Consider the following 13,574-nt stretch of genomic DNA (forward strand, 5'->3'; position numbering starts at 1 on the left):
GTGTAGTGCTGCACGCTGCACGTCCTACAGTTTGTTCGTCGTGGAATGGCATATAGTGCTGTGTTGCTTTGCATATATATAGATATATATACTGTATATCAAGCAACGTTGATGATCTGCATCTTCACATCTAGAGGTGTTGGGGTGGATGATTGACCCACTGCGTCTGAATGGACTGACTTATTTGGTGATCTTTTAGCCCTGTTCGGATTGGTTTGACCTGGGGGACGTCATAATAAATTTAATCATTTAGAAATTACAACCCTTCGTCTTTGTATTGTGTTTTCATTTTCTGCCTCTAGACTTTCTGACAGCTTTAGTTACTTTGCAAATTTGCATTAATAACAAAACATATTTTAAAAAACAAAACATGATGTCATGAGACTGTATTGTCCCCGGGGGAGAATTTACACACTACCTGTCAGGATTTAAATCAGTTCCACATTTACTGTGATGTGATGAATCCATTAATGCATCACTAAATAAAATCTAACACATCTGCTCCCACGCACGTCATACATCTCGTCATCCTCCCCAATTTCGTTCGCCTGATGGTTTTGAGTTTTTTTCTGCAAATGGGTCAGCGACATCTCGACTTTGCACCCTAACATCTGTCCAGACTTTGATGAATTCTTAAGTTACAAGGGGCAGAAAAGAAGCTGCGAATCGAACTAGACTCCTGAAAAAAATTGAATAAAAACGCACCGCCTACTTTACAAATTGCACGGGATTAAGATCAGAGAGAACCTCCGCAATTATTGCAAATTACTAGAAGTCCCCAGGTTAAGTTAGTTCCTAAGGATTTCGAAGGAAGGCTAAAACTACTTTATTTTAAAGTGTTCTTGTTCTGTGCGGAATTTGTACACCTAATTACTTATTGCTTGCTTGCTCGCTCAGCTAACCTGCCCTGCCCGAACTAAAAGAGTGTCTAGGTTACACGTTGCAGTCAATAGTTTGGAAGTTGGCAAATTAAACCTCTCCTGGTTCTCCCAATAATGAGTATCAAATTAAGAGAGTTCAAGCCATCGACCCGTAACCACAAGAAGTCAGGTAATAGCCGACCAAGTTGGTTCCAGAGCAGTTACATAAATGTACGGCCATGACATGAGTAATATCATATTTATTGTGCAAACTTGTTGTTCTGATGATAAGTTTCAACGAGGCTGTGATTAGATCAGTGCACATTAAGTGCTAAGAGAGATTTGTACAAACATACCTAAATCATATTTTCCAAAAAACATTTTTTCCGTCTTTGTCATTTTGATATTTTCAGTAGCATGAACACGGTAGGGGTTGAACGATTTTGGCTTTTTTTAAAATCGACTAATATGTGGTGAAAGTCAAGTCACACATAATAACATTAGAAAGTAATGCTTTGCAGTAATGAAATCTATATGCTTGACCTGAATACATATTGTAAAAAGAAGCTACGGAGGCTTTTCCTCACGGTAATTGAAGCTTGATTAGAACACAACAGAACTGAACATGAGCGTATCAGTACTGTGCACTGCCGATAAGTGTAGCCTAGATAAATCGGCTTCGTCAATAGCGTTTAATAGTACATCATACCTTGTTGTAAGATAACGTAATGTAGCTGGGATACAAAAAAGCGGTATATCTCTGGAACCTTTTCCGTGTATGGCAGCTAAAGGTCTAATAACTTTAGACAATGAAATTTACCAGTAAATAGTTGATGTGCAGCCTCCTTCTCTCTGTTACCACAGGATGTTTGGTGAGGTTGTTAGCTGACTGCTGTCCAGAGGATTTGGACCGTTCCTCTGCTAGCGTTAGCGGATGCTTTTTCAGATGTATTGCAGTAGTACTTTTGTTGTATTTCAGGACTGACATGTCACAGTAGTATGGGCTTCATCTTAAGTGAAGTATTTCCACACACTGCTAGTTTGCTGCTAGTTTGCTGCAACGACCCACTGGACTCCTCACCTGTCTTCTTGGAGGCGTCCATGTTGTTATTGTCACATGATCTGCGACTAGTCGGCTAAAAGCGTCACGGCGACTAGTCGGTACAACCCCTACTACACAGTGATGTGTATATTATTAGATGCATTAAAGAATAATGAAATTCAGCCACTCAGAGTCAAAACATGCTCACAATAGTGACAAATGCTCACTGTCAATTTATTTTGACAGTTTTATTGAAAGCATATGCACGCTGTGAAAATAAATGTTCATTCGTTTCATATGACCCAATTTTTGTGTCCACCCCAGTACTGGCAGCTGTTACACAGTGCATGATAAATTTGGTTGGGGTTGGAACTTATCATTTTTCAAAAGTATCTGTATTGACTGACTGTCTCTGAGAGCTCAAGGTTGTTGATTCTGGCCTTCCAGCTCTGGATCTGTTACTTCAAGTGAAAACTTTAGAAGATATCCAGGGGTTTAAGAGTAGAGGAGACAGAATTTGAAATTGAAATAAATACAAACATGGCGACACGTGTTTGATCCACCGTAGCACTTTCCTGAGGTGCCGCTCAGTCTGCCTCAGCGCATTAACACTCTCTCTTTCTTGTCTCAGACTGACCCTGCTAAGTGATTGGGTTACTATCTTCTCGTTTACAGTGTCAGTAGGTAACAAGGTATTATACAAGATGGAAATCAATCAAATTATGCTCAAGAGCCCAGTGTGTGGTTGTGTAACCAACCTTGGTTGTCCATATAATCTGTCACAAATGATGACAGAGGAGGGTAATAAGGGAGCATATTCCCACCATCATTGTCACAGTGAATCCCGGGGGGCAAGCAAGAGACCAGGCAGCGCACACCGCAAGGAGAGGAGTTCATGTTCATGCAAATGCACAAGTCCTGCTGGAGACATAATGAAGGAAATGCATGTTTTTAACATGGCACATCTAGCACAGGAAGGTTTTTTTTTTTCTGTGGATCGATGGAAATATTCCCCCTGCACATCCTTCCCAAGCCTTTTTTATTTTTTCCTCCTCCTTGTAATTCTGTCTCACCCTGAAAACCACAAAGAAAAAACAATACTGACGCATAGAAAGGTGGGTTTCTTACCTTTTAAATGTTTTAGGTTTTCCATTTCCTTCCTTCACTTGTTGTACAAGGTGTAAGCCAGCCTTCAGAAGCAGAGCACATGAAGTAGAAACAGTTACTGGCATATCTCCTGCATGTTTTACTGCATCGTTCACCGTTTAGACCCAGCAACAGAGGACTGGGCCTCTCAGACACACTTCCATTGTGTGTATGACAATACCCTTACCAGCTGATTCTGGCCTGAAATCAGAAAACAACCAGATAAATCAAATTGAGAACGCATGGCGGTGGTGTGTACGTGAGACGGGCCAGTACAATGGAGGAATCGAATTCACTCTGGATGAAGACTGCACTGCCGGCACTTTCTACATGAATCTATCTCTGTCCAGGGATCATTTGCCATGGTTAATTTAGTTCATGTGCTCAGAGTGGCAATTTCAACCAAGTAATCACAGCACCCCCAAGAGGGAGACAAGTGCTGTACACTCTGAGAACAAAGCCTCGCCCTCTCATCTGGACTCTCTCATGTCTTCCCACCTTCCTCCACCGCTGCTCACATACGAGTGCAGCTAAGGGACGCCTCCTTATTCCCATGTGTTACCGCTGAAATGCACCGCAGGTTCGAAAAGAGTGTAGTGTCGACTGCGGGAAGCGCTGATTGCTGTTGTTCTCGTAGTGCGTTTTGGGAATTTTGGTCAGAGTGAGAGGAGTTCCAGGCTGAAGGCTGAGCTGACAGTGACACATGGAGGCTTCTCAGAATGCGGGAGAGACACGTCTCAGAGTCCCCACAGAGACCAGCTCAGGCCGAAGCTAATACCAGTTATTGTAGCTGTGTGCCCTAGTTTGCTGTGTGCTCTGTCCCGTATATCCTTCTATTAACTGAGCCTGACATATCCATAAGGATGATGGAAGGGCTTGGCTTTTTGCGAAGCCATTTCCTGTGCTGAATTGTAATGCCTCGGAAAAGGGGAACGGAGCAGCGTGTTCGATCAAACGTGCATGATTTGTGAATGTGTGTTTTCAGAGCCGACCATCATCACCAGCCTGCCCTCCACGCTGGACGTCACCGTGGGGGAGAGCGTGGTCCTGCCCTGCCAAGTGAGCCACGACCCGTCTCTGGAGCTCAAATTCACCTGGTTCTTCAACGAGCAGCTCATCCACTTCGGCAGCCACGGTGGATTTTTTGAAAAAGTCGGAGGCGTAAGTCTATAATCCAACCTGGAAGACTATCAGGCCTGATAGCCTGATTTTTAAAACAGGCTGTCATGTCGAGAGAGCTGTGTAGAGAGGTTTCACTTTTCTAGACAGTCCAGGATGCCACAGTTTTGTGATAGTTCACACACGTACACAATGCAGTATTTGAACATTAAGAATCAGAGCAACCAGCTGTAATCGAATACTTAAATAAATAATGCTTAGAGATAAATGTTTGTGCTTTTTATAAATCTTCAATCTTCACCTTATTAGAGTCCTCACAGGGTCAGCTCTAAGATTATCATACTAATATGTGCATATGTGAAATTCCTGCTGTCGATTTGCTTCACAAATTGAGAGCCCAGATGTTGCACTTCTGCTGTTTAGCATCCAAATATATCACCATACGCCATGCAAGACATGTCACATTAGTGCAAAACTTTATTAGGGATCGGCGGCTTCACTCTTAACCACTTACATCAGTACAGGGTTCAGTTTTTAATTTGGTCATCAAGATAGATTCTGCACATCTGTTGTGTGGATTAACCATTCTCCTTTAAGTGTAACAACATTTTATGTATAAAACCACACAAATTCAGTTCAGTTTTATTTATATAGCGTCAATAACAATACAAATTGTCTCAAGACGCTTTACAAAGTGTGGCCTGAAACCTCCAGAGCAAGCATGAAGTGATGGTGGCAAGGAAAAGCTCCCTTTTAACATGATGAAACCTTGAGCAGAACCCAGCTCATATGGGGGGAGGCATCTGCTTGAGGCTGGCCACGTGGAGCATTATTTTTTTTGTCCTGTCCTTAAAGTAGACATTTCTTTCTTTGCAGATGCAAATCTCAGATTTTTGCGATCTGACCTACTGGGGATGTTAGCTTCTTGCGGTGCTGACCATTTTCCGCTCGTTACTTTTGTGGCTCATACAGCAGCCTCATATCCTCTAACTCTTTCCAGATTGTTTTCAAACGTCCTCACCGCGGCGTCCTTCTGAAACCCGTCTATGGCCGCGTCACAGCTTTCACAACATATCTTCATGATGAGCCGGAATATTTAGTGAATTGTTACGGCACAGCTCGTATTGAGGTCCAAGGAAGAATCTTCATTTTGTTAGCGCTGCCATGCTCTTATTAAAACCGGCTACATAACCGACATTGATTTATTCTCCGGGACCCCTTTAGAGATTTCATTGACTAAAGGTCGAGAGGTGACTCTGAAGATTCATTGGTATGTCAATATTATACTTCTACTTCTTTTAGCAGGGTCATAATAAATTCTGCCGCAGTGCAGAGGGGAATGTTTGTATCACCTGTATTATTTATGGCTAGAAAATTGCTGCCTGTGGTTTATTTTAAAATGAAATTTACATACACGCCTCACCACCGGTACCAGTCAGCTGCTGTGTCCTTTAAAAGGTTTGCAGCTTAGATGCACCTTTATAAACCGCAGGTGTGAAGAGGAGCCGCGGTTCAGAGGTGTTTTTTTTTTTTTTTTTTTTGTGATGTTTCTCGGGGAATGATTTACTGTCTCCTTTCTTTAATAAATTGCTCTTCATCTACACTTAGACTGATTAAGCCACCGGCCGCTGCATAGGATTCTTATTGCTTCTGCGCCACAGCTTTTCTGCCATGTCCAATTTATTACCGAACCTGCTCAGCTCCACTCACTCTGATAAAATGATAATGTAGGAGTGGGAATTGCAATTAGAAATGGAATGAAAGTCTCTCTCTTAAAAACTAACTATTAGACTGCGACCATTAGGCTGCTCCATATAACTGAAACTGCTCAATACCACGGTTCAAATCAAGCTATTACTGCAGTACAGTTCCGTAATTACAGCAATAAAATAAATGCTCCGAGTGCCCAGTGTGGTATTTCCATGTCCTCTTCAGAATATAGAAGGAACGAGGAATTATAGATTTATTTTTCAAGGTGCACATACATGAGCTTTCTATTCAGCCGCCTTTGTTCCCATGTGGCTCTAAATTGTTCTTGAATCACAGTATTGTTCTTGAATCACAGTATTGTTCTTGAATCACAGTATTGTTCTTGAATTCGTGTTGCTCATGAAGCTCTGTGTGCTTGTGTGTGCATGTGCTGAACGACAGCAGCATTCGGCAGGAGACATTATGATTCGAAACATCCAGCTGAGGCATGCGGGGAAGTACACGTGCGCCGTGCAAACCAAGGTGGACAGCATTTCTATTGCTGTTGACTTGGTTGTCAGAGGTGAGTCACAATAATGAGCACACACTCTGCCTTAGCTTTCACTACAAATGGACATGCTTTAGTTCAAACTGCTGACCGCGTCATTTAGGCTGACGGATTTTCCAAACAGCTAGAATTCGTCTGCAGCTAAAGAAGAATAGAGTTTGTAAGACATTTGTGTTTCCTGTGACTGGTGGATCCATGTTTGCTGCGTCTCACTGATGGGAAAAAAAGTAGAAAAGATTTAGAATTAAAAGTGAGTTTCTCCTCAAGGGTTAAAGAAAATTTACTGTCTAATTAGACTGAATACCTCCCAAAGGTTTCACATTTAAGTGACTTTGCTGCAGTAGCCGCAGGTGCTACAACCACAGCGACTCTCTCACCGTCTTTCCATCTCTTCCTGATTTACATTTTCCTCCCCCCTCCCTCCTCCACCTCTTTGCTGTCTGTCTCCCCTCTTTCCTGCCTGACTATGGCATCCATCAGGTCCCCCGGGGCCCCCCACCAGCATCCACGTAGAAGAAATCACCGATACCACAGCCTCTCTGTCCTGGAGGCCCGGTCCTGATAATCACAGTCCAATTACGGCATACACCATCCAGGCCAGGACACCATTTTCCCTCGGGTGGCAGGCTGTCACCACAGGTAAGCCCTGTCCAACCAGCCGTGGCCTCCTCCAATCAAATGGAGGGAGCCGCTCTTCATTCCTCTCTCGCCTGTGAAAATATTGGAGATGTAATTTTTACCCCAGCCCCAAATGGTACGCAATTGCACCATGGCCATTGACCGGCATTTTATCGAACTCCTCCTGGGAATCCTGAAAAATGGATCCTCTCCTCGTGATGAAGCTCGTTTTCAGGGCTGTAATTTGATAGTGCAGTAACGAGATAGCGCCGGTGTAATTTCTCCCCGCATCCTCTTTAATGGGACCCTTAGCATCCACACATGACTGGTATGATGTGCTTCTCTCACATGCTGGATGCCTCGTTATGTTGACAGTTTTATCTCAGGTGGTTTTACTGGCCTCATTGATCTGCCACATCAGGATCATGACAGCATGTAGAACTACAATGGTCTTGTTGTTGCACAGAAGTCAAAATATTCTTTTAACTACGTTGTGCCTTCAGTCATTCCAGTTAACATACTCCTTGCATAGTGTCATGCATGTTTTATTATAGTGTCAAATAATTGGTGTGATTCCTGACCTTTTTCGGTATCGTTTGCGTGATTTTATTTTTAGTTTGCCTGCATGCGTTATGTGTCCCTGTCAGAGATTACACCTGTCCCGTATATACCTGTGGTGTGAGTGCTAGCAGCCTTGTCAGCCTGGAGGATAGCCTGCTGCTGATGCTAAGCCATAGTCATCACACCTGCGTGCACACATAAAGTTTCTTGAAATTGAAAGGGGGCACTGTGTGTTTTATGCCAGTTCCTGAGGTGGTGGGGGGCCACCGTCTGACAGCCACAGTAATAGACCTGAGCCCTTGGGTGGAGTATGAGTTTCGAGTCCTGGCAAGCAACACCATCGGGACCGGCGAGCCCAGCAAGCCCTCCAAACAAGCAAGGACAAAAGGCACTTGTATGTACCCACTGAATCTCTTTCAAAAATATCTTTTACTTATATTTTCCAGAGAAGAACTCCTCCCTAAAATGCTCAATAACATGGAACAGGAGGAAACTAGTCCTACTCTGTCCAAACTAAATCTAACTAACGGCATTTCCTAAGCTCAACGGTTTAACCTATAATATGTTAATTATATGTTATATAATATGTTTCTTTATTGCCCAGTAAAACAGCAAACCTTCCTTTGTGTGTCTTGTTCTCTTGGTGTCTTTTTGACATGTTGATGAGAGCTTTGCTGATGAGGATCTCTGGATGTTGAAGTTCTTGCTTGTCAGTAAAGTCACCTCTCTTTTGCGATCGGGGAGTAGAAACCGAGAAAATGATTACATCTGCTTTTGCAGTGTCATGTGGATTCGACACAACTAAGCTGATCTGTCTCCTTCCTTCAGCTCCGAAGGTCACACCGGCTAATGTGAGTGGGGGCGGTGGCAGTCGCTCCGAATTAGTCATCACATGGGAGGTAAGCAGGCGTGCTTAGGACCCCCTCACCCATGCAGGCATCCAGACGTCATTATTCTCCGTGGATCCGGGCCTCTGCTTCATTAATAACAGCTGAACAGCTTAATGTATGGCATTTCATTTTTAAGAACAGAGAGGCAATAACTGCCGCTGTCACCCTGGAGGGTGGGGAGAGAAAAATGCTTTTGAGGTTTCAATAAGATAATTAAACTCAATAGCTCCTTCCAAGTCCCAACATTCCTCTGATTATTTTCCATTCCTTTCTTTCTTTCTTTTTTTCCCCCCATCTTGTTCTTTTTCTTTCTTTATTTCTACAAAGTCCCTTACACATCAACCCGGCTCTAAAAGATTATATTTGTTCAGGCTGCTCAAAAATCACCGGCTCCTGCTGTGAAACGCCTGCTGGAATCAGTGTTGCTGTGGCAAAAGTTTAATTAAAGTGTAACTTTGGGTTTACAAAGCCACTGCTTTGTCTCAGCCCTGAAAATTCATGAAGCGTTTTCATTTTTACACAAAGGAAGGGGGAGGGTTTGCATTTGTAGTTCTGACTTTTGCTTAGAGAAAAAAAGGATTTCTATTGGAATAGCACCCGGTTGATGTAAAGACAAGAATAAAAGTCTAAACTAAATTCTGTTCTCAGAGCGTTATCTGTAGTGAGGCTAAAATGTAAAAAACTGTTTTGCCAAGAGCGTTCTAGTCAGTCTGAGATTAACCCCACCCCCTCTAATCTGCCTATTAAATAGAACCAATAAGGCAACGATTAGAATATATAATAACACTCTGCTAAAGTGTTTGATATTAGACAGAATAAAATAAAAGACAGCGAAACTAACGTGGTCCTAGTACACAACCCTGGGGGACACCACAAGTTATTCACGCATAAGAAATCCATCCATTTTCATATACAAAATAAGACTGATTGTTAATACTGATTTATTTATTTTTTTAAATCCACATGCAAGTCAGTGCATTTAAGCCATAATATGACTAATTAAAACGCTAAATTTCGTGAGGCACTGTGCTGAAAGGATTTTAGACCTGAATTCACATATCTAGTCCGAGCATCTCTACGCTCTGCCTCTCGCCAAACTAAGAAATGTTGTGTTTTTGACATGAGCATGTATCTTTCAGTAGACAGGAGTGGAGAGGGTAGATTCATACATTTGAATGAATTCTGCAGCTATAAGTCTGAAGCATGTTATCAGACAGCAGCTGAGTTTACGCTATCACGCTGGGTGGTATGTGTCCAGTAATAGTTCTTTTGTGTTATACCTGAAGCCAAGGATTGCCTTAAAATTGAAAAAGCTTCATCTTTGATCTGTGCATTCGGTGTATTGTTTTTTGAAGTGTTACTTAAATGAGGGACTGTTGTCGTTGTTTTTATTGTTGTTTTTCTGCAGCCTGTTCCAGAAGAGCTGCAGAATGGACCCGGGTTCGGCTACGTCGTGGCTTTCCGGCCCCATGGCGCCACGGGCTGGATGCAGGCGGCCGTACCCTCCGCTGAAACGTCCAGATACGTGTTTAAAAATGAGAGCATCCAGCCCTTCTCGCCTTTCCACGTGAAGGTTGGAGTCTACAACAACGAGGGGGAAGGGCCCTTTGGACCCGTTACCACTATCTACTCTGCTGAGGAGGGTGTGTGTTATACTCAACTTGTTATGGAGTTCTCCTCCTTGCTCAGCTGGAATTTGTGTATGAGTTTAAGATTAGAGCTGGGCTGGGTCAGAGCAGTGGCCAGCGTTTTTCTATCAGCACTTGCAGACGTCTTCCCCATGCTTCCCTCCCTCTGTTGTTCCGATGAAAGAGGTTTTACTTTAGAACCGGGCTGATGTTTCCTCTTTGAAGGGGTCATCAAAGCTCAGTGTTACGTCTAAAATCAGTCTCTACACGTTAACTTTCAGAGCCTGGCAGAGCGCCCACGAGGGTCCGTGCCAAGAGCCTCTCTGCATCTGAGATTGAAGTTTCATGGAAAGCCCTGCCCTGGAACGCCAGCAAGAAGAGAGTGCTGGGATATGAGGTGAGCTCAGGAGAAAAAAAATAAATCAAACCACTTTGTTTGTGTGAGCTTTCAGCAGATCCACTTCTGTTCGTGTGTGTGTGCACATGGCAACTAATGCGGATGAAGCTTGTTCTCTTCTATTATTGATGAGTGTTTCAGACTCATGCACCTTGGGCGTACGAGATAATAGCTTGTTTCATGCATAATGGTCCAGCCTAGTCCCAAGCCTGTGGGTTTAGCTGTGTTTCTCTTGTTGCTTACCTAAGTACTGTAACCACCCTGATTAGCGTACTGATGCAATACTCTAAGGGATAGAACGTTTAGCTTCTAATCCACACAACAAAGCACTTTTCAGACAGTGGCTTTGCGCTCAGTTAGTTCTTGTCGCTTTAATTCCGCTCATTATTAAAATCCAAGATGAGAATAAAGGCGCTCCCTTCATCCGCGGATCTCATAAAGTGCCAGAATTATAAACTGTTGACCACTCAAAGTCAACAGAGAAGCGGGGCCTGAAGAAAGCATTCCTGTGAGGAAAGACAAATTATATTTGTGCTGTCAAGCGTGCTGGCTATTTCATCCCTGACAAGCAGGGTGACAAAGAAAATCTGTTATCAATGGAAGCTGCTGATGGCCGGGGATTTTTGTGGATTCTTTTTCTTTTTCCGTCCCCTTTTTGCATATTTGACCTGACTCTTTGCCACGTATCACAAACGAAGAGCAGCAGAGGCTCACACACGAGGCACACGTGGTGTCATGCTGCTGAAACCTTGTTTTCAGACAAGTTCACGTCTTCCATTCGGTTGAGTTCACGTCTGCCTATTTGCACTTTATTGACAGGGTGTAACAGAAAGCTTTTAAGGCATCCGTCGTGTTTTCTGCGTTCACGTGTCCTGCCTTGTTGCTTTTCAGCTGAGGTACTGGAGTAAAAGTGAGAGGGAAGACATGGCCAGCGTGCAAAGGACAGTAGGAAATCAGACATCTACTATTATCAGCGGGGTAAAAGGCAGCACCACTTATTACATCTCAGTGAGGGCGTACAACACGGCTGGATCGGGGCCTCCCAGCAGCACGGTCAACGTTACCACCAAAAAACCACGTAAGTGTCAAATGGAATAAGAATCCCTGCACTCTCTGCCACCTCTCTGCTTATGTTTGTGGAGAATAATGCGTTTTACTCCCTCCTTCCCCTCAGCGCCCAGTCAGCCACCGGCTAAAGTGATGTGGAACACATCAAACTCCAAGATTATATTGAACTGGGAGCAGGTCAAAGCTCTGGAGAACGAGTCAGAGGTCACTGGTTACAAGGTAAGCACCCAGTCGCTTCATTTTTTCAGAAAATTGTGTTGTTTGCCGCGGCGTCTGACTCTTGACCTGACCTCGTCCCAAGGTGCTGTACAAGAAGAATCGACACAGCCGGCCCAGCGTCATGGAGACCAACACCACCTCTGTGGAGCTCGCTCTCCCCACTGATGAGGATTACATTATCCAGATAAAGCCGTTTGGAGAGGGAGGGGAAGGCAGCAGTAGCAGGCAGATCACCATCCCAAGGATACCAGGTCAGTGGAGAGCTAGTTAGTCTCCCTCGTGGCTGAGCGGCGTAATCCTCGCCCCTCCTGCTGCAGCCTCTCTGGAGCAGATTAGCTGTCATCATCTCCAAAGGAACAGAGAAAGTGGGAGAATAATGTGCTACATGAGTCTAATTACGGCCTCTATGTGACACCATGAAGACACCATCAGATATAAATTCAAGCATCCTGTTAGGAATCTCAATAGATAACTCTCAAACACCTTTTTAAATGAATGTTTTCAGCTGGTAATTATTAAAGCAGACCAGAGAGGAAGCTGATTAAAGAGATGAAATGCCAAAAATGTATTTTTTTTTATTCCGTAGTGCATAGACTAACAACATCTTTCTTTTCAATATCTTTTTTTTCAGGTCCAAACGCAGTCGGCTCAGCGTCCAAGGTCTCCACTCTATCAGCCCTCAGCACAATAGCACTGTCTTTCACAGCACGGACATCTTTATGACAAACGGCTCCCGGCAGACGTTGCATCTGACCTGGAGGCATCTCTCCTCTAGTGGAACGCAAACACAGCCCGCTCTGGTGTAACTAGATTCATTCATTTAGATTTTAGAGGCAGAAGAAGGAAGATGCTAACAAAACAAAACAAATAAAATAAATAAAAATATTAAAAAATAAGAAAAAAAATAAGAAAAAAAAACGCCACTGAGGTGACAGGAAAGGAGTCCCCTTAAGCAACGAGGCTAAGTAAAGGAGAGTGACCGATGTCGTGACTATGTTGTTACCAAAGCAGCTTTCATAAGAAAAAAAAAGAAAAAAAAGACAGAAAAAAAGTCTTATATGCATCTTTTTGTAAGACGTGTGGAGCTTTTATAGGTTTTGTTTTCTTAATCAAATCGGTCTGGGCTTATTGGGGTGAGAAGAGTTTAGTGCATGGCAAATAACATCCATCAGAATTCCCAGTTTGGAGGAAATGAGAATGTGATTTGACAGCACACGTGTTTTTCTTCTAAAATGAGACGATGCTTGTAACTTTGGTTCCAGCAGACGGCAGTGGAGTATGTTTTGTTTACTGTGTGATGAACTGTTACCTGGTACATCTCTGCATTTCAGTTTCTGCTCTATTACAGACATATCTCACTCAAAGGACTCCATCGACAGCTTTGGTGATTGGTCGTCTTAGCCAGTGTGTGAAGAGAGGATTAGCGTTTAGACTGCACCTACTGATGGTTAACTAAACAAGCACACTGCAGAGATAAATCTGCTTCTAATCTGCAGAATGAAAAAGGAAAGATGATTAACTTTACCTTCTTTAATTAGAGAACACTGACTGGCACTAGACTCATGTCATGTGTTTCTCAACAGAGGAAGAGTAAGGAGCTGTCGTAATCTTTCCTCCTGTCCGTAGCTACACTACACTGATCAGCCACAACATTATGACCTAACAGGAGAAGTAAATAACATTGACCATCTTGTGATGATTCAATGTTCTGCTGGGAAACTTCTGGACCTGGCATTCATTGGTGTGGATGTTACTTAGACATGTAGCAC

The 13,574-nt window shown here is 43.3% G+C and overlaps 1 protein-coding gene across 1 annotated transcript in view; it reads left to right on the plus strand.

Moving 5' to 3' along the window:
• Positions 1-13,231, plus strand: part of cntn4 (contactin 4) — a 135,983-nt gene extending 122,752 nt beyond the window's left edge. The window contains exons 12-22 of the mRNA XM_084543425.1: positions 4,034-4,209; positions 6,319-6,439; positions 6,905-7,063; positions 7,848-7,997; positions 8,432-8,502; positions 9,902-10,136; positions 10,403-10,518; positions 11,410-11,596; positions 11,693-11,805; positions 11,888-12,056; positions 12,437-13,231. Coding sequence (XP_084399551.1) covers positions 4,034-4,209; positions 6,319-6,439; positions 6,905-7,063; positions 7,848-7,997; positions 8,432-8,502; positions 9,902-10,136; positions 10,403-10,518; positions 11,410-11,596; positions 11,693-11,805; positions 11,888-12,056; positions 12,437-12,528 — 1,589 coding nt within the window. The 3' untranslated portion in view covers positions 12,529-13,231. The remainder of the gene's footprint in view (positions 1-4,033; positions 4,210-6,318; positions 6,440-6,904; positions 7,064-7,847; positions 7,998-8,431; positions 8,503-9,901; positions 10,137-10,402; positions 10,519-11,409; positions 11,597-11,692; positions 11,806-11,887; positions 12,057-12,436) is intronic.
• The last annotated feature ends 343 nt before the right edge of the window (positions 13,232-13,574 follow it).

This window comes from Chelon labrosus, assembly GCF_963514085.1.
Source record: "Chelon labrosus genome assembly, chromosome: 4".
NCBI classification, from domain to species: Eukaryota; Metazoa; Chordata; class Actinopteri; order Mugiliformes; family Mugilidae; genus Chelon; species Chelon labrosus.